Genomic DNA, 19,291 nt, shown 5'->3' on the forward strand with positions numbered 1-19,291 from the left:
ACCTTTTCCAAGTATTTCTGCATGATGACTGTAGGGTTTTCCAAGCATGTTTCTGCTAACCAGCTTCCACATAGCCTCAGACACTCTGTGTACATCAATTTCATACGAGGATCATTCTCAACCTTTGAGACAAGTTTTGGGAAAAAAAGAAAAAAGAGGGAGGCATTAAATAAAAACACCTTTTACATATGAGTTAGGCAATTTATAAAGCTTTCAAACCCTGAATATAATTCAATCACTTGGGCCTATTATATGTAATATCTACAGTCATTTACCATCTACATTTACAGTAGTCAATAACCTTAAATCACATTCACATTCTATGTAGACTAAAGAAGAGCACATATTTTAAATACCTTACAGTTTGAACAATGAAAAACAGAATAAAACAATGACAAAATTTAAGAAAAATTAAATAAATTCACAGCACGTTTCCAGAATTGTATTTTCTAATATCCCCATTTAGTCTGAAGTACCATAGTATGCTCCATAGGAAACACTCAGGAATGGCAGTAACTGTGTGTGATCTTTAAATTTTTCAGACAGACCTCTACGTGGAAACTTGGTTAAAAGTGCTCTGAGGAGATGGTGGGGCAGGTTTCCAAAGGACTTGCCTCCAGAGTGGAAACTCAACTTTAACTGTACAGTAGGACAAGTTTCCAAAATACTTTTAGTATAGGATACATATTAAAGATGACCTGATCAAGACAGCAACAATGACTGTGAAATACTGAAGGATATCATAGGCTGCAAAACCACAAAATCTTATGTGGACAGGGTAAACTTAAAACTGGAAGGTGAGAGAAGGACTAATTTTTGGATGCCCCCATCAACTGATTCATGGAGCAAGCATGCAAATCAAAAGAGGAGTAGCAACTCTTGATTTTGTCCTGATACGTACATATGGAGAACTTGGCCCAAAATTCTCTAGCTTTTCTGAAGTGTGATATTCCTTAATAATGTATATGGATTCAAAGTGACTGTTTATTACCCTCCAAAAAATACTCAAAGCAAGCCATCATAGCTAAACACAAAGGTAACAACAATGAAGACATTTTTACCACATCAGTACACAAAATGAAGTTTTGTCCAAGTGAAAAAGAAAATATATTAAACAAATCATAAAATACCCTATCAAATAAAAAAACCAAAACAAAACCCCACCATCAGGCTGTCCAAAAAACCCAAACAATTTGAAGACTCAACAAACAATAAAAAAGCATTTTTTTTAAACATATTAGGAGCAGCTAGCCACTAGACAGTCCACTTGATAAAAAGACAATAGAGTTATAAAACAAATAGCACTCTGAGAAGATAAAGCAGAAAAAAAAAATTATTTGCATTTGTGTTCACTGTGGAAGAGCCTGAAGAGTCTCACTGCAAAGCTTTTATTTATGAGGGATTTGAAGGTCTGACTGCTATTGAAGTGTCAACAGCAAGGGCTACTGAACGAACAGACAAAATGAAAACTATCAACTCTCCAGTATCAGAATGTATTTTTCAAAAGGTCTACAGCAATTCACAGGTGAAATAACTGAACTACTAAGAGAGGTATAAAAGCTTTTACTTAAAACTGCCTTAATATAAGAGGAGTGGCAGGTGGCAGATGCGACACCAATATTTTAACAAGTTCCAGGCAAGCACAAGTCAATAAGATTCTTATCAGGTGTAGATAAATTAGCAAAAAAACCCCCACAAAAAAAGCAGATGGATTAATATGAAGAAAAGCCACAATAGCTTTTGTAAAAGGACATCATAGAATGACAGAAAAGTTGAGGCTGGAAGGAACCTCTGGAGACCATCTGGCCCAAGCTTCTGCTGAAAGCAGGGCTTTAGATTAAGTTTTCCAGGACTCTCCTAAACTGACTCTTGACTATTCATTTCCCGCAAGGGAGATTCCATCACTTCTTTGGGCAACCTGTTCACAGTGTCTAGTGGTAAAGAATTTTCTTCGCATATCCAGATGGAATTTCCCTTGAAACAACTTGTGCCATTGCCTCTTGTCCTTTCACTGTGCGTGTCTGTGAGCAGTTACCTCCATCTTCACTATACCTACCTTTCAGGTATTGGAAGACTGTGACTAGATCCCCCTGAGCCTTCTTCGGTTCTTAAGGCTGAAAAAACCCAATCCCTACAACCTTTATTCCTTTGCTAAGTTCTCCAACCCTCTAATCATTGTGGTGGCCCTCTGCTGGATCCTCTCCTATTTTTCAATGTCTCTTTCTAAACCGTGGACCAAAACTGGACACATTATCTCAGGTGTGGGCTAAGAACTGCCAAATAGAGTACAATAATCACACTTCCTAATCTACTGCCTACAGTAGATTGGTGATGCAGCCCAGGATATGGTTCACCTTCACTGCTACAAGGGCACACTGTTGAATCCTTTTAGCTTGCTGTTCACTGGGACCCCCAGGTTCTTTTTGGCAAAAGTATACCCCAGCCAGTCAGACTCCTCCCTGTAATGGTGCTTGAGATTATTCTGTCCCAGGTGAAGGACTTCCACTGATCTCACGCAATTCTTATCAACACAATCTTCCAAACTATTGAGGTCTCTGTGACTGGTCGCTCCTCCTTCCAGAATCTCTCTCTCTCTTTCCAGTTTGCTGTTATCTGCAAGTTTGGTGAGGAAATTCAGTCCTGTCATAAAGATCTCAGTTATAAAAATAGTATCTGACCCCATAACAAACTCTAAGGAACACTACTTCTGACTGGCTACCAGGCTGCCTTTGAATCATCAACAACCACCCTTTGAACTCAGCAGTTTAGCCAGTTTTCCACCCATCTTGTGATCTTACCTATCCAGTCTGTATCTTACCAGCTTGTCAGGAAGGATATTGTGGGAGACTGTGTCAAATGCCTTGCTAAAAATCAAGGTAGATGACATCCACAGCTCGTCCCATGTCTACTGGGCAAACTGTTTCACTGCAGAAGACAACCAGGTTGGTCAAGCATGATAGTATATTTCGGTTGGCTTTTCCAAACCACCTCCTTTTCCTTCATGTGCATGGCAATAGCTTCCTGAAAGACCTGTTCTGTAATTTTCCCAGGGACTGAAATGAGTCTGACTGCTCTGCAGTTTCTGATCTTGCTTTTATCCCTTTTTTGTAGATGGGTGTGATTGTTCTCTTCCAGTCATCAGGACTTCCCCTGATCTCCATGACCTTTCAGAGATGACAGGAAAGTGGCTCTGACATGATGTCAGCCAACTCTCTTAGCATCCTCAGATGTATCCCATTTCCCAACTCAACTGAACTTCTTGAAGAACTCAACAAGCAAAGGAAGATCTGTATGATTCAGCCTACTCCAACAGAATCCAACAGTCACGTGACATGGTTCTTCTACAAAAGACTCTTGAAACTAAGTCGTAAAAACTAAAATGCATGATTCTTGGAGGCAAAAAGAACTAAGATAGGCAACAGAAACAGAAATACATGGGCCACTTTTTACAGTAGAGTTAGGTCACCAGTGAAAAGCCTCCAAAGATCAAGTCATCTGTGCTGTTCAAAAGATATTAAACTTGAGAAGGTGATGAGCAGTGAACACAAAATCTGGTGATGACAGAGTTCTTCAAGGTGATAAAAACAAAGACAGACTGAAGAACCGCAGACAAAAAATACAGGACAGTAAATGGAATGAAAAAAACCTGATGAAATTACCAGCACAAAAAAACCCAAACCTAAAGTTAAGTGATGCATGAGAGGGGGGAGAAAGACTTCTTGTATACAATGATGGACTTTGAAACAGTTATTCCTGTTTGGAAATGTAACTATAAAATGTTACCTCACTATGGAGAATGGAGACAGGGAATGTGTTCAGTGTTTTTTCCAAGACCAGAACTAACATCAAATAGAGATAAGGGGTTCAAAATCAACAAAACAAGTGGCTCTTAAACCTGTGTGAATTAAGCTGTGAAACTCCTTGTTGTAGGGTTTGCTTGGATATTAAAAGCTTACACAGACTTGAAAAGTGACTGGACAAATTTATGGTATAAAAAAAAAAACATTGGAAGGAATTGCCTACAAAGAAACTACCTCTGGTTCAGGAAGTTCTTGTGCTACAAATCAGTCTGGGGGAGTACTCTGGCTATACAGCCCAACTAGTCTTCACATTTTTTCTTAGGAACTTCGTATTGCCATTACTGAGATAGGAGAGAGGGATTTTTGTTTCAGTTCCGAACTGGAGATGGAAATGTAGTATTTCCTTCACATCAAGTGACATAATTTTTCAGAAAGCTTACAAAAAGATCTAAGATAACTAAGATTCAGAGGCACTTGCTGAAGTCAAATTTGATGAGAAAACATTCCCCTGTTTGAGGTAAGATTCCATTTTCAGAAGTACAACATAAAACTCACAGCTCAGTGTGCTTGTAAAATGGGGAAGATTCAAAGACGTGAAACAGCATCCCCATTCATATCTATGTTCCTTGATAATGGATTAGTTCAAGGAACAAAGAAGTCTGAGGTACAGTAGTGAATGTTTATCGGTCAAAAACTTGCCTGGAATTTCTGTACACTTTGTGATACAGCTTCAGGCCCACTGAAATAGAAGCCTCAACTCATACTCCTACCTTTGGACAAAGATTCCCTACAGACATCAGGAAAACACCTGCAACAGAGGTGTGCTTCTTTAGCATAAAATACATTATTAGTGTATCCCTGTATTAGTCTTTTTTTACAGAATAAGGACTGGAGATAAAATCTTTATTCTTCTTCTTCTAACAAAAACATGTACTTTATTATATTTCCTGTACATTACTATATTTCCCAACATAATATCTATCAGAAATCATGTGGCCAGCAGGACTAGAGCAGTGATCGTCCCCCTGTACTCGGCACTGGTGAGGCCGCACCTTGAATACTGTGTTCAGTTTTGGACCCCTCACTACAAGAAATACTCCATCCCTAGAGATATTTAAAAGACCTGGAGATGCAGTGCCTGGGAACATGGTTTAGTGGGACTTGGCAGTGTTAGGTTAACGGTTGGACTCTATGATCTTAAGGGTCTTTTCCAACCTAAGTGATTCTGTGATTCTATGCCTAAATAAGCCTGCTTGGCCATTAGTTTCTTTAACTATTGGCACAGAAGAAGATGATACACCTGTACGTAACAGTTTTGTTTAAAACAAGTGAACTTTTTATCAAGGGAAATAATCTCTGATTTTTAAAAAGCTATACATTTCACAGTGGTGGCATTTGAAGCAAAATAATAAATAATGAATTCTAACATTTGCCACTCTTGCAGACTTGCTTTGAAAACCTTGATGAGATTTGCTAATACAGATTTTTTTTGCTTTCAGACATTTTGAGAGTACAAACCAGATTTAGTAATATTGCAGACAGCCCTTTAATCTTCTTCCAAGGGAAAACTTTGGAAAGTGAAAATAGGATCTTAAATAATTTAATTCCCATAAGTTTATACATTATATAACACATACCTGAAACCAATCTGCATCTAATTTTTTTATCATCCTTTTAAGAATATTCAGTGCAAGACTCTCTTCCTTTTTAGCCCAGAAAACCTGGGCTTCTTCTAGTTGCCATTCAGAAACTTCATATCCTGTTGGATTGTATTGTTTGATCTGAAACATAGCTCTTTCTGGAAGCTGAAATTGAAAAAAACATTATAAACAATTCTTTAAGTGAAATACATGTATCTCACAACAAGTTTTGTTTTTAAACTGCACCTTCATTCGATCTACTGTGCAGCATATTCTGCCTACCCAATGCTGAGAATTTATTTGCGGCAAAGAGATGAAGTTGTTTTTCTATATACTTGCAGAAAATCCTGATTTGCAACAAAAACAGACTACGGAATTAAACTTCACAACCCCCAAAATAAAGTATCAATGTTTAATGTTTTGAATTATTTGGAGGTATAAACTATAGAAATTCTACAATCGGCACCTACTGAAATGACTGTTTTATAATTTTAGGTTAGTGATTATTATTACATCCTAAAAGACCACAGAAAAATATTAAGAAAAATGGCACCATCATACACTAATTCTTTTGCATGCCTACTTCTTCACTCATATCACTAGTGAAGTAACATCCTCATTATTTAGCAATCTAATGTCACTATGATAGTAAAAAGAGCAAACTATCTTTCTAACAACGTCAAAGATTGAGACTAAAGTGTATTTTCACAAATTGTCCAACCAATAACCAAATCAATCAAACTTTTAAATAAGCAAGGTCAGCAATTAAAATGTAAGAATGCCTGTAAATGACAATGTAAGTTTGGTTACTTCCATTAGTAGTCAGTGTGATGACTCCGTATGGCACACTCTTCCTTCTCCTGACAGATGGTAGTGGCACCAAAGAGGAAGAAAAGCCCTTAGTTGCAGAGTGCTTCCTCAAAAACTCCGACATCCAGACACTTAGTGTTTTCAACTACTAGCGTGCCAAAAGGAAAGGGTTATCAGCCCATGGTTTGAAAGACTGATAAGGCCCAGAAGCATACCCCAAAGGTTGCAGATGTCCTGCAACACTGAAGAGGCTGGAACAATAGCAGAAACACATTGGCTCAATCTTTCAGAACCTTCTAATCCTCCCAAAATACAGCACCACAATTTTAATCTTTTTCTGTAACTAAAAATCAAAGTGAAAAAAAAATTAACTTTTGTTGCGGCTCTTACAGGACACTCATCACCACAGTGTTAGCGGCTGGGCGGGCATGAGATAAAAAAATTCTGAAGAAGTAATTTTCCCAAACAATTCTGGAGGCACTAAGTAAACCCTGCAAATTTATGAAACCAAAGACAGCTGCTCTACTGATTTCATCATTATGCACAAAAAGAGTTAGAACCTTCCTGAAATCAAAGTTTAATATAGTTTCACATGTGTGAATTTTTAAACACCTTTCCAGGTTATATATTTAGCTGAAACGATTTTCTGCAGAGGTTCTTGGAGGATATTGTTGCTCTATAAATTCTTGTTGAGTTACTCCTTCAGATGCAGTACCTAGAACAAACTAAGGCTGACTCTGGACCTTAAATGCACTAGCAGCTGCCGAAACCACTGCTACTGCAAATCCCATTAAGTCATTCACAGAGAAAGATTTATGACAGTGCAATGGTGCTTTAAGAGTATAAAACCTTGAAGACAAAGCTAAATATACAGATACAATGGAGTTTTTTCTGCAGCTTCACTCTGGAACACTACAACAGTATGATGCAAGTGAAAGCTGGATATATAAAACTGCACCAAACGAAAGTAACAGAGCTGTAAGAGCATTCTTCACTAAAAATTTCATTTTATATTATCTGCTTCAGAGTAGCTTACAGTTACAAACAAAATTCAGAAAACATGCCCATAAATACAATTTATGAATAAGTTCTACATAGTTTAAGTCTCCAGCTAATTGATTCATCGAATAAACTTAGAATACAGTTAATCTTGAGTACTGTTAAAAAATGAAGTCCTTTTATAAACTAAAACACTAAACATCCGTCACTGATCTTTCCTGGAATTTGTTACCTGTGTATTTTTAGCCGTTCTTGCCAATCTAGAGAGTTCCACCAGATGTTTGGTCAGGATGTCTTTAATACATTCTCTTTTTGTATTTTCATTCTCCTTTTCAAGCAAGATCTCCAAAATTACAGTGCGCAGAGCCATGATAGGTTCCTGGAAACAGAAGTCACTGTCCTTAAGAAGCTGGGACTGTCTCTGCCATTTCAAATAAATATCATTCAGTTGTTGAGTCGTAACAGATCTGCAATTGTTACCAAAAGAAAAAAGACCTGTTATTAACTCTCGCTAAGTATTAGTGAAATGCAAGATGAGTAACAAAAGTAAACTACCAAGGTAGTTCACAGTCTACAGTTCAAAACCAAGAAACAGTCCATAAGACCCTACAATGATTAATACGGAGAACAAACTGGCAGGCTTCCAGTTTTAACAAACATGAAGATCAAGAGATCAACATTAGCAAGGTGAACAACTCCACTGTAAACATTCTTGATTAAGCATCAATAACTGTTGTGTTAAAGGTCCATCAGCAAAGGGAATTGCATTCAAACACAGGGCTACTTAAAAGATCAGAGACCAAGATTCCTATTTTATTATATAGGACATACATGGATTAATATAAGAATAAATTCCGAACTGTGACATTGTAGCTGTGTAGGTTGTCATTATATGTATTATTTTCTCACATTAACTGCAAATAGCAATGGTTCATAAGGTCCTGGACATGCTAAATGAATGTAGGATGACTACAAGCTACCAAACTGATACAACTGTAACAGAAAAAATTCAGTGTTAATAGCACTACAGAGGTAAGTACCTTCTTATGATTAAAAAGCAATGTTAAGAATTCAGGTAGAATAATGATCATAACAGTGGTCCATGAAGAAAGTGAATCAAACTGAAACAACTTTCAATATATCTATGGGTATCATCAAGGAAATGGAAAATGTTTTTAGAAAGGAAACTAGAAAGGATAAGTCAGTTACTTTAGTAAACCAAATGCTAGGAAATATGACTACTACCATGGAGTATACCAGGGAACTCAAAACAAAGGCAAGAAAACAATTATTAAAAATAAAATATCGGCATAATATCAAATAATTAAGACTAGACCACAGATAAATCCAGTCTAGAAATAGAGAGAATCTAGATTTGTCTTCACATAGTAAAGCTAAAATCCATATAATTTTTAAGATGAAGTTTGAGATATTAATGAATAAAATTTGTTGAGGTAATTTTATTTTTGTGCTAGACTTGATTACCAAAAATCCTGAAAACTGAGAAAGGAATAGGAAACAAGCTTTAAAAAATACCTGGAGAACAGCAGACCTATATTTTCCAACTCTCCAATTAGCTGTAGTCTGCAAAGAGTTGGATATAATGAATAAACAGACTCAAGACTGCCTTTGCAGAGCTCTTCTACTTCATTCACTCTATGGATTTAACAGAGAAACAGTAAATTGTTTTTTTAATATCCACAAGTAATCCAAATATCCATAACAATTTCCACACAGTGAACAAACTTCAAACAGCAAAACTATTCAATTTGGAATTATTTTGTATTACCATTAAAGTTCAAAAAATTAAGTTTGTCAATAAATGAAAACACGGTAAACATATATAAACTCCAAAGTCTATGTGATAGCTCAGCTAAAGAAGAGTAGTCAGCATTCAAATCCACTTAAGACGACTGCAAAGTAAGGGACATACAGGAAATGCATTCAATTAGCACACAAATTGTATACGCATAAATTTAGGTTAAAAAACTTAGAAATGAAGTTGCAGTCCAGAAGCATTAATTTTATTCTATGCATGAGTCTTAATTTAAGGCCATAAACCCCTGTAATAGTCTTTTATATATAACCTGTGACTACAAACACACACACTCTCCATCTCTCTCTCTAACAGCACAATATTTGCATAGTTACCTGGCATTTTTAAGACTGTCATAGAAAGCAGAGAATTCCTTATCTCGTAAAGACTGAAGAGCATCATACAATGATTCATGGTACCCTGGTCTTCCTGTCTCATCTCTTACAAATAAAATGAAAGAAACATAAAATAAAAGGAAAATTGTATTTCTCTACAAAGAAGTCAATTTTATCTTTATGACAAATATTTTCAGTAGTACATTTTCTGCAGTTGCATGAATTGCTGTTTTGCATGATAAAAAATAACAATGCAACCCTTTAAATTTTAAATTAATTTAGTATTTTATACATTCAAGCTGTTCATTTAAAACAAAAAAAACCAGTAATTGTCAAAACGTTTGCAATACAGAGAATATGTTCAAGGTTGTATAAAAAATACGACACAAAACCAACTGCACAATAAAAATTCTATTGTAACACACTTCTCAGTATTAGCTGAAAGATATATATATTACTGTATGTATGCAACTTCAGTTCAGAATCAACATTTTTTTACATTTAGCATCAGAAACATTTTAAAAAAAGAAAAAAATAAAGAAAATCAGAAGGCTGAAAAAACCCATAGTGTTCAATTTAATTTTCTCTTCTTTGCCCCTCTCACTTATTCTTTCTGCTTCACCCTGATCCTCCTCTTTTCTGCCATCTCATTCTCTCTCTTTTCATCTTACATGTTGTTTTTCTGCTCCCATATTAAAGCTGAATATTCTATTTGCCTAAGAAGTTTATAACCAAAGAGGGTTACACAGACCATAACCCAGGGACAAAGAGAGCCCACCTATATGAAGTTTATTCTGATAGTGGCATGACATAAGCCCTTCAACAGGATATGTCTGTGAAGTCCTCCAGGTGCTTCTAAACAATGATCTTAAAACAGTGCAGGAGAAGAGAATGAACACACCAAGAGTATGTTCCCCAGACCTATCTCTCTGTAAATCTTAGGAGAAACAGCTTCCATTCTCCTGACTACTAAAAGTTAATGTAGAAGGAGTTACTGAAGATCCTAACTTCTACTTTTGCCAAAATGTAGTGAATCTATTCTGTATTCCTCCTACAATGTGCGATGATGTAGCTGTACTAGGAAGGGACAGAGTTCCCTAGATCCTGGCCAGTCATAAGAAATAACTAATGCCAGGCAGCCAACATTACACAAGGGAGGAGATTACTCCTTATGAAATAGTCATGAATCAACACTAGTGTTTACTTATCCAGGTCTTGACAACCTCTTGTGGCTTACCGAGTAATATTTTCCCCATTTGCTTATAAATTAAACATTAAAAACTATCTATCCCTCATATGTACTTAAGACACATCTACTATATGACTCAAAAATGGAAAATTTCATTTTATAGTTATGAACAATCAAAAAGAAGAATCAACTGTTGTCATGGTTTAACCTCAGCCAGCAACTAAGCACCACGCAGCCGCTCACTTGGTCCCCCCCCCGCCCAGTGGGATGGGGCAAGAAAATCGGGAAAAGAAGTAAAACTCGTGGGTTGAGATAAGAACAGTTTAATAGAACAGAAAAGAAGAAACTAATAATGATAATGATAACACTAATAAAATGACAACGGCAATAATAAAAGGATTGGAATGTACAAATGATGCGCAGTGCAATTGCTTACCACCCACCGATCAACACACAGTTAGTCCCCGAGCGGCGATCCCCTGTCCCCACTCCCCCCAGTTTCTAAACTAGATGGGACATCACATGGTATGGAATACACCGTTGGCCAGTTTGGGTCAGCTGCCCTGGCTCTGTCCTGTGCCAACTTCTTGTGCCTCTCCAGCTTTCTCGCTCACTGGGCTTGAGAAGCTGAAAAATCCTTGACTTTAGACTAAACTAAACACTACTGAGCAACAACTGAAAACATCAGTGTTATCAACATTCTTTGCACGCTGAACTCAAAACATAGCACTGTACCAGCTACTAGAAAGACAATTAACTATCCCAGCTAAAACTAGGACAACTGTGTACAGTTTCCCAGAAAATGAAGTGATGTGCATACAAAACAGACAGGTCTAAGTGAAAAATGCTGCTTTTCAATTCAATGATTAAGATAAATCAGGTGACCTGCTTCATATAAATTATATTCTAATGTTGCCTTTTTGCTTGGAACTGAAACCATTGTCTTTCACTTAAAAAACTAGCAAAAAAGTAGGTTAGTTTACTTGACAGAAGAGATGTGGCCCCACTGCATATTCCTCCATGCTGCCTGGTAGCGTATTTCCTGTAGTTCCGCACACCACTCAGTGTTTTCATGTTCCAGTCCTTTTAAATACATGGAAAGAGTGTGGCAAAGCCCAAAATTCTGCAAAGCCTGGAATTAACATAATTACTGAAAGTTGGTTTTCCTCCTTTTTATAAACTGAACTGTTTTTTAAAAAAGCTTTGTTTTACCTTTGGAAACAAAGAAGCCTTTGCAGGTAAGGCAGAACTCTAAGTATTTCTAAACTCAGCACTATGTAAGATGAAAACTTTTTAATAAGACTAATAATCACACCATTGATACCTGCAACCCTGGAAAAACGGTTTCATTACTACTGTGGCTGGTATTCTTTGAAATAAATTTCCATGTTGTGATTCAAATGAACTATCTGCTCACATTTCTCCACACCATCATTTCTGGGTAGTAAGCCACAACTGGTTTTACTTCTTAATGAACTGTTTTTCCTGGTGGGGATTTGAAAAAGTTTCCTACAACTCCCAAACTCCTATCTGTTTGAAGACCATAATGACTTTATAATTGTGACCACTTATCCAGGTTATGTGTACAGCCATTATGAAGGAGAAACACAATGGAATTTTAACAATGATACTAAATAATTTGGGCTAGGAAAAGTTCCACAGGAAAATGAAATTAAGTGAAACACAGATATACCTGTGCTATGTTATTACAGAACTGGTGTAAACATTTTTAGGCTAAAAAAGCAACATGGTTTTAAGGAATAAAAATAAGACAACATCAATTCTATTCATTTATTTTATTAGAAATACAACAGTTGCAGTAAGATAGCTGCCATAATGGAGAGGTTTAAAGAATGAGATGGCAAAAATAACCAATTCCATTACTTTTTATATCCTGTTATTTTAGGAGCTGGCCAAATTCTGTAAAAGATCTATTTTGAAATATTTCACAAAATTCATTACCCAAGATAGGGATTACAGGTGAGTGACAGGAGGACTAGAAGCCATAATGTTTTCAGGACAAATATTGAGTTCTCTTACATTATACAGTTTGGAAGCCTATGACAGTGGGGTGGACTTAATGACCAAAGAGATCTCTTTTAGTTCTAAAACAATTTTGCATTTACTACAAATGACTCTCAGTACGATGGATATCAATTCCCACATTCATTGCCTATTATAGAATAAAATTACCTCTATTATTCCTGCCTGGCGAGTAGATGGAGAAAGGCTTGCCTCAATGTCATATGTTACAAGGGCTTTCTCCCATACTGCTTCATGCTCATACGTTCTTATCCTGTTGTAAATTAACAAGAAGTTTTCAGTTTAAGTTCCTTACTAATAAATGAAAGCAATGACTTTAAAGAACATAAGAACATTAATAAATTATACCGTGCTAGTGGCTGTAACATTCTTCCTCCACCACAGCCATAGAGACTGTCAGGTTCTCCAATGCTTCTATATATGTCCATGAGAAGGTCCTAGAATATGCACCATAGGACAAAGAATTACCTCTTTTGGAACCAGTTCAAGTGAGTTGTATACATATCGTGTAAGTTTATAAATACAAGTCCTTCCATGTAATGTGTTATCATTGCTTCATTTTCCTTTATGCAGTATTTGAGCCTGCCATCATCACAGGAAGAAAAGTTTTATAGTCTAGCAAAACTCTTCAGGACTACCTACCTTCTCTGCTAGGTTATTAAAAAAACAGCGCTGGGCCTTAGGTGGACTGACTGAAAACCAAAAGGCAGTAGTACTGCATGAGCATCAGACATACCAGCTAAGCAATGCATTTTAAAGATATGCAAGCACAGATCTGGAATAATGAACTGTGGAAAGAAGTAACTTAGACAAGGCTACTGAATCAGATTTTATGTATAAAATAAACTTGTAGGAGATAATACTGCTTTGGTTTTGATCATTACAACTTGCTACACCACTTGCTGATTTTTAATGAACAAAAACTGAAAAATACTTGGCTGGTTACCGCCATGGGTCAGTTCTTTTGGGGAACAAAGTCTGCTTTGCTGCAATTTAAAATTTGCCACTTAATTAGTGTGTCAGGTGAACAAATACTCAATTTAACTTGTTCAGCAATGCCACTGAGTTCACTTTGAATTAGAGGATGAGGAGAATTTTCAAATACAGTTTTTGAAGTTCAACTAGATTTGCCTTCAGCTCAGATGAAACCTACTGTTAACTGTAATTACATGACAAGGTTTGCTTTCAGATTATGGAGCACACACACATACCTGTAAACTTATGCCAGTTTCTCCTTTACTTTTTTCATTCAAAATAGTAACGGTTCTTGTTTGACTTTCTTCTTCAAATGTCAAACTCCTAGCTGCTTTAAAAGAAAACCTAAAAGAAATGTTTCAACCAGTAAAGTTAAATGAAATTTCATACAAATAACTAAAGAAATTCTGAAACAACACCTAAGTAAGGGGCACAAACACCAAATGCAAGATCAGGCCTGTCATATGCCCAGGTTATTCAAAATGTCTCTCCACCAGAATGACAAAGTGATCAGCTGAACTGAGGATATCAACATCAATGGATTTCAATATCAAGGTGGTTTTTCAGAGAACCCCCCCCCACCTTGTAATGTCTAATCTTTTATTAAATCAAATTGCTTTTGTGAATGCCTGAAGCAAGAATGCTCTCTCCTGAGAAAGAATAAAAGCAACTACATAATATATATGCTTACAAACATACTTTTATTATACATTCACTGCCTTAGAGTTATTTGTTGCCAAAACAAAGCTAGGAAACTAGTTCCATATTTTGATCTTGCTGGACCAGAAGACAAAGATAATTGTCCATTATAGAAGAAAACGCCTTCTACAAGGATCATTCAGCTCTACCCACACAATTCTGGTCATCATTGAGTGGTTTCTTTCTCCCCTTGATTCACTTCTGGCCGTAATTTAACCACTAGCACACTATTAATTATGAGAAATAGAATCTGAAAAGTGTTCAATTTAGAAAGTGAGATTCAATACATTCTAGTATTCAGAAGCATTAGTTTCAGTGAAATTTCTCTAGAACGCACACTTATAACAAAACTCCCTGGTTAGAAGTCAAAACGACACTATTTTGAGTGTGTCACTAGCAAACTAGCAAGGCTGGGATCACATTCAAGGAGAGGTGGCAATATTTTCCAGGTCAATACACACACCTAAGGGATTTTATTTAAAGTTTCCTTGACTTTTCCTGTAACAAAACACTACTGAGACACACAAAACTTGATCCATTTTAACCAAAATGTCAAGAAATTGCATTCCTCAAGCCTTGTACCTTTCTTGCTGTTTGTCTACATTTATCTTGTCTGCATAGATTTCTGTGTAGAGCAAGGCTGTGAAGTGAGCAGCACAAGACTGTGCTGCTATAGCAACCTCAAGATAATTCAGATCTAGCCAGAAGCTGTCATCAAAAACGGCACCTGAAACAGATCTGATTAAATAAAGACTTTAATATTGCTGTAACACACCTTCTCTCTAACATTAAATAAAATAAATCCAATCTAAATATAAAGTCTTCCAAAGGCTAATTTTATCTTGCCCCCTCCTAAACGCATACCACAAAAAGTTTATCAGACAAAAAGTTTTCTAAAAACTCCTTCAGCAAAATTAGAACCCTTTAAGATTAGCCATATCGCTTCTTTAACAAATGCAAGGTCACTACTATATCTTCATTCTTTTAACTGACATGTTCTCTACCACATCCTTCTTCCTTGATCTATAGCGTCAACAGATCTTAGAACAGTCATAATTAAATTAAAGCAACATTTTGGAAAGCTGTAATTCACCTCTTTTGTCTTCTTAAGTAATCTACAACAGCAAGCATGGCTCGTCGAGATACTTTATCCAAACTTCTAGAATTATGGGTTTCTTGCTCTGGGATGTATATTTCAAAAGAAAGAATATAATGAACTTTTGTCATAACATAGCCATTTATAAAATAAAAAGGTATATTTTTTACTCAAGAAAATAACTAAAAAGTTCCTTGGGCAGCATTTCCAAAATTAAATTAATAGTTTGTCACAAAATGTATTTCCCCTCTTTATATGATTTTAGTGGATGTTACGGTAGTTTATACCACAATTTTCTTTATCAAACTATCTTTGCATTAATAATTTGTGGATACTACTTCTTCTTACAGAATTCAGAGATGATCCAACACCATTGCACGAAGCTCCGTAACAGACCTCTTACCTTAGGCTTGAGCCATATAAAATTATTCCAAAGCCACAGAAATACTTACCAGTAGCTTTAGTGCAGATTTTATAGAGTATGTATGCTTACATAAAAAACACTACCTCACACACACAGACACATACTTTTAAAGAATTTTTATTTCCATGCCTTGCTTCTGGATTTAAAAAAAAAATCAGATGGCTACAGGTTGTGTTCTGGTCACTGGGTTAATAATTTTTTCATTTTTCTGGACATTTCAATTTATACATTACAAGAAGCAAGGAATAGGGAAAGCATAAGCAAAGGTTTGATTACTGCTACACTACAGTAAGACACAGGACTAGAAATTTCCCCTAAAGAAAGCAAAAGCCATATAAAAAAAAGAAGTATCTGGGAATTTCGTGTGTTCCAACAAACAGAAATGAACAACACTTATTTGGTAACTATAAGATGTCAGCATGGTGTTCATACTCACTTGCTAACAACAAGCTTACAGACAGAAAACAGTGTCTTTTTTCATGGCATGAGATAGAAGTTCTAAATTCTAAGGAGAAATAACTGAATGTGTATTTTGAAAGAGTCATTAAAAAAATTATAACTCTTCTGCAAAATAATAGACTCAATTGACATATGATTCTGGCCAGACTGACATGCACTAAGTCCAAACTATTCTTCATTTTTAGTTTGGTGGGTCTGACTCTTGTCAAGTAGTTGGCTATTTACAATTAGGTTTGGTTTCTCAGGCAGCACAGTGACTGGCATGATGTTCACACTATTTATGCTTTAAATTGCCAAGATTAACAGCCAATTCCTAGAACTTGCATGTCAAAATGGATCAACAGGAAGACTCTTGTTCAAAGGCACTAAACTCTCTCATGTCTAACTGCTTGGTCTTTGCAACAGTTTGGATCCTTATGGATTGGAATGAAATTTATCTAGGTTTTCTAGGGAGATTTTTCCTCCTTGTTTTGATAGGGTAAGAGTTTCTCCTTGAAGAAACTGGTAGTCACCAGATGTTTAAAATTTTTGTTTTGAATACTGCTGATGTTCTATCATTCTAACTTTGGAATTAACATATCTTGCTCTGTTGGCTAGTGTACCTTCAGTTTATCTGTAAACAACTACATAGACAACGAGCTGTGTGCTACTTCACGTATTTATTTTTGGGTACTAGGACAGTTTTTCATCTGAAGAACTCCATTTAAAGCTTTTACATGTCCTTTATTTTGCTCATATCACCTCAGTAAGATCCCTTGCATAGAATCACAAGGTTTGAAGAGGCCTCTATCATTTACTAATTGGTGTCACTGAAATAACTGCAAGCTTATAAAACTTAGAAAAATCCCTTTTATTATTCATTGAACATTTTGGATTACTCTGTACATCCAAGCACAAATTTGTGCAGTAGTTTCCCTGGCTGCTTACAGGAAGGAAATAGAAAATTGTTAATCCTTTTCTATCTTACAAAGTGGGACAATAATAAAAATACCTGGATTGTGGCAACAGCTTGTTACCTGACTTCAAAAATATGAAAGAATACTGGTCTAGCCTTTCTGGCCAGGCTAGTCAGCATCTATAAAAGTACCTTCAAATACACCTAGCATCATTAGGCCTATTTACACCACTCTTAGTACAAACTGCAATACTAAGGGTTCCTTTACCTCTCTGGCAACCTGAAGCTTGCATGACTTGCCTGTAAAGAGACTGCAAGACACTGTACAGACTCATTCCTTTGGTGATTTGTCACTATAGAAGGGAGTTGGAAGATACAGCAGAATAGCTACTGCACACAAAAAATACTAACCTGAAGTTACTGTATTTGTGTTAAGTAGGGGACATGCACAAATAAAAGAAATAATGTATTTCAGCTCCTGAAAAGAAGTGCATGTACCATTCCCATAGTCTAGTAACAAAGATCTTACTTTGTACAGATTTCTGCTAAGTTCAACCACAATCTATTTGGAAAGGACACCAGCCACCTTGATTAGAAGGTGCTTTGTTTGTAATGGAACTCTCTGCACTACTCATACTCAGCTGCAGTTCTTTTGGTTACAACTTCCTTTCATTCTGCTGGAATGGAACAGGTCTTTTGAATGTATAGAGAGACCATTATCAACATTAGGCAGAAGCTAGAGCAAGGGTTAGTCTTTTTTCCAAGGGGAAAATCCAGGTGAAAACTGCCTTTAATCACTCTTATTTGAGTAAGAGAAGAATTTAACTGCCAATTAGTCATTTTAAGAGACAGTCCAAGACTCAGTCTTGCAGCACACAACATTGGATCACATCTAAATTCAGCAAGTAATAAACATTATCCAGCTGTGAATAAGGAAAGAAGCTATACAGAAGAAACTACTTGGGTGCTGCCAATGAACAGCTTAAAAATTACTGGTATCTCTACGGAAAAAGATCAAACAATTGGACAGAAGCTTCTAAAACTCTGTCCACCTACAATTGTGCATCATACATTAGATGTCAGAAGGTAATTTTTCAAACCAGAATCCCTCTTGCAGCTGAAAAAAATATTATGACATTACCTGAATCAGAATTTGGAGGTGTAGTAGATCTACTAGATGAGGCAAATCTGCAACAGGCTGTAAAAAACTTCTGGATATGAACTGACAAAAGACTTCTCCAAGATTCATCTGAGTCATGGAGAAGGATATCATGAATCAGGTATGGAAGCAAAGTTTGACACAAGTCCGTTTTCACCTAGAAAACAGTCATGCATAGCAGCTGCTAAGAAAAACAACCAAAAGCCTTTCTTTTCTCAGGTTATAACCAAACTGACAACTACTCAAACATGTAATTCTTGAGAAAGAACATGTAATATGAAAAATGTAAACCACTCAAGGGGCTATGCTGGCATTCATTTAAAGTAGTCATATAAAGTTCATCTATGTTTACAATTATCTGTCAAATCTTGTATTTCAAAAGTGTATTTTACAGGTATTTGCAATATCTGATTATGAAGAATCTGAATTAGTGTTAAGAAAAAGTAGTAACTTAATAGCAGAAATTACTATTTGTTATCAAGATGCACGATCAAGTATTTTTGTGCATGACAGCACACATACATATACATGCATACATATGGATAATTTAGCTCACCTCACATAGTGGCTTCATTAACTGGAGAACTTCATTTTGCACACCTCCACTGTCCAGTATTGAACTAGTTAGGCGCTTGATCCAGGTCTCATGACTTTCTCCCAGAGGAATCCACAGGTTTGTGTCATCCAACGATTCTAAAGGAGCCTCCATATCATTAGCAGGTACTACAAAAAACTAGAAGAAAAATATATATATTGCAAATATAAACAAGTTCCATGGCATTTTAAAAAACATACTGACATCTGCACAGATTAAAACATTAAATATTAACCATGCTTTAATTGACTAACAATATCAATTTTGTTCATGTAAATATTAAGTTTCCAAGGAAATCTGAAAGTATTAAAAATAAAATTTTACTGATAACATCAATAAGGCCATATTAGACCTCAC

The 19,291-nt window shown here is 36.1% G+C and overlaps 1 protein-coding gene across 2 annotated transcripts in view; it reads right to left on the minus strand.

Moving 5' to 3' along the window:
* Positions 1-19,291, minus strand: part of ATM (ATM serine/threonine kinase) — a 79,672-nt gene that overhangs the window by 19,494 nt on the left and 40,887 nt on the right. For both annotated transcript variants that reach the window (XM_069808240.1, XM_069808241.1), the window contains 13 exons: positions 18,896-19,072; positions 18,322-18,496; positions 15,400-15,487; positions 14,889-15,044; positions 13,844-13,952; positions 12,981-13,069; positions 12,783-12,885; positions 11,573-11,721; positions 9,401-9,505; positions 8,786-8,905; positions 7,482-7,716; positions 5,438-5,605; positions 3-122 (listed from right to left, as the gene is read on the minus strand). In XM_069808240.1, the coding sequence (XP_069664341.1) occupies positions 3-122; positions 5,438-5,605; positions 7,482-7,716; positions 8,786-8,905; positions 9,401-9,505; positions 11,573-11,721; positions 12,783-12,885; positions 12,981-13,069; positions 13,844-13,952; positions 14,889-15,044; positions 15,400-15,487; positions 18,322-18,496; positions 18,896-19,072 (1,794 nt within the window). The remainder of the gene's footprint in view (positions 1-2; positions 123-5,437; positions 5,606-7,481; positions 7,717-8,785; positions 8,906-9,400; positions 9,506-11,572; positions 11,722-12,782; positions 12,886-12,980; positions 13,070-13,843; positions 13,953-14,888; positions 15,045-15,399; positions 15,488-18,321; positions 18,497-18,895; positions 19,073-19,291) is intronic.

The sequence above is a fragment of the Haliaeetus albicilla genome, chromosome 20 (genome assembly GCF_947461875.1).
Source record: "Haliaeetus albicilla chromosome 20, bHalAlb1.1, whole genome shotgun sequence".
NCBI classification, from domain to species: domain Eukaryota; kingdom Metazoa; phylum Chordata; class Aves; order Accipitriformes; family Accipitridae; genus Haliaeetus; species Haliaeetus albicilla.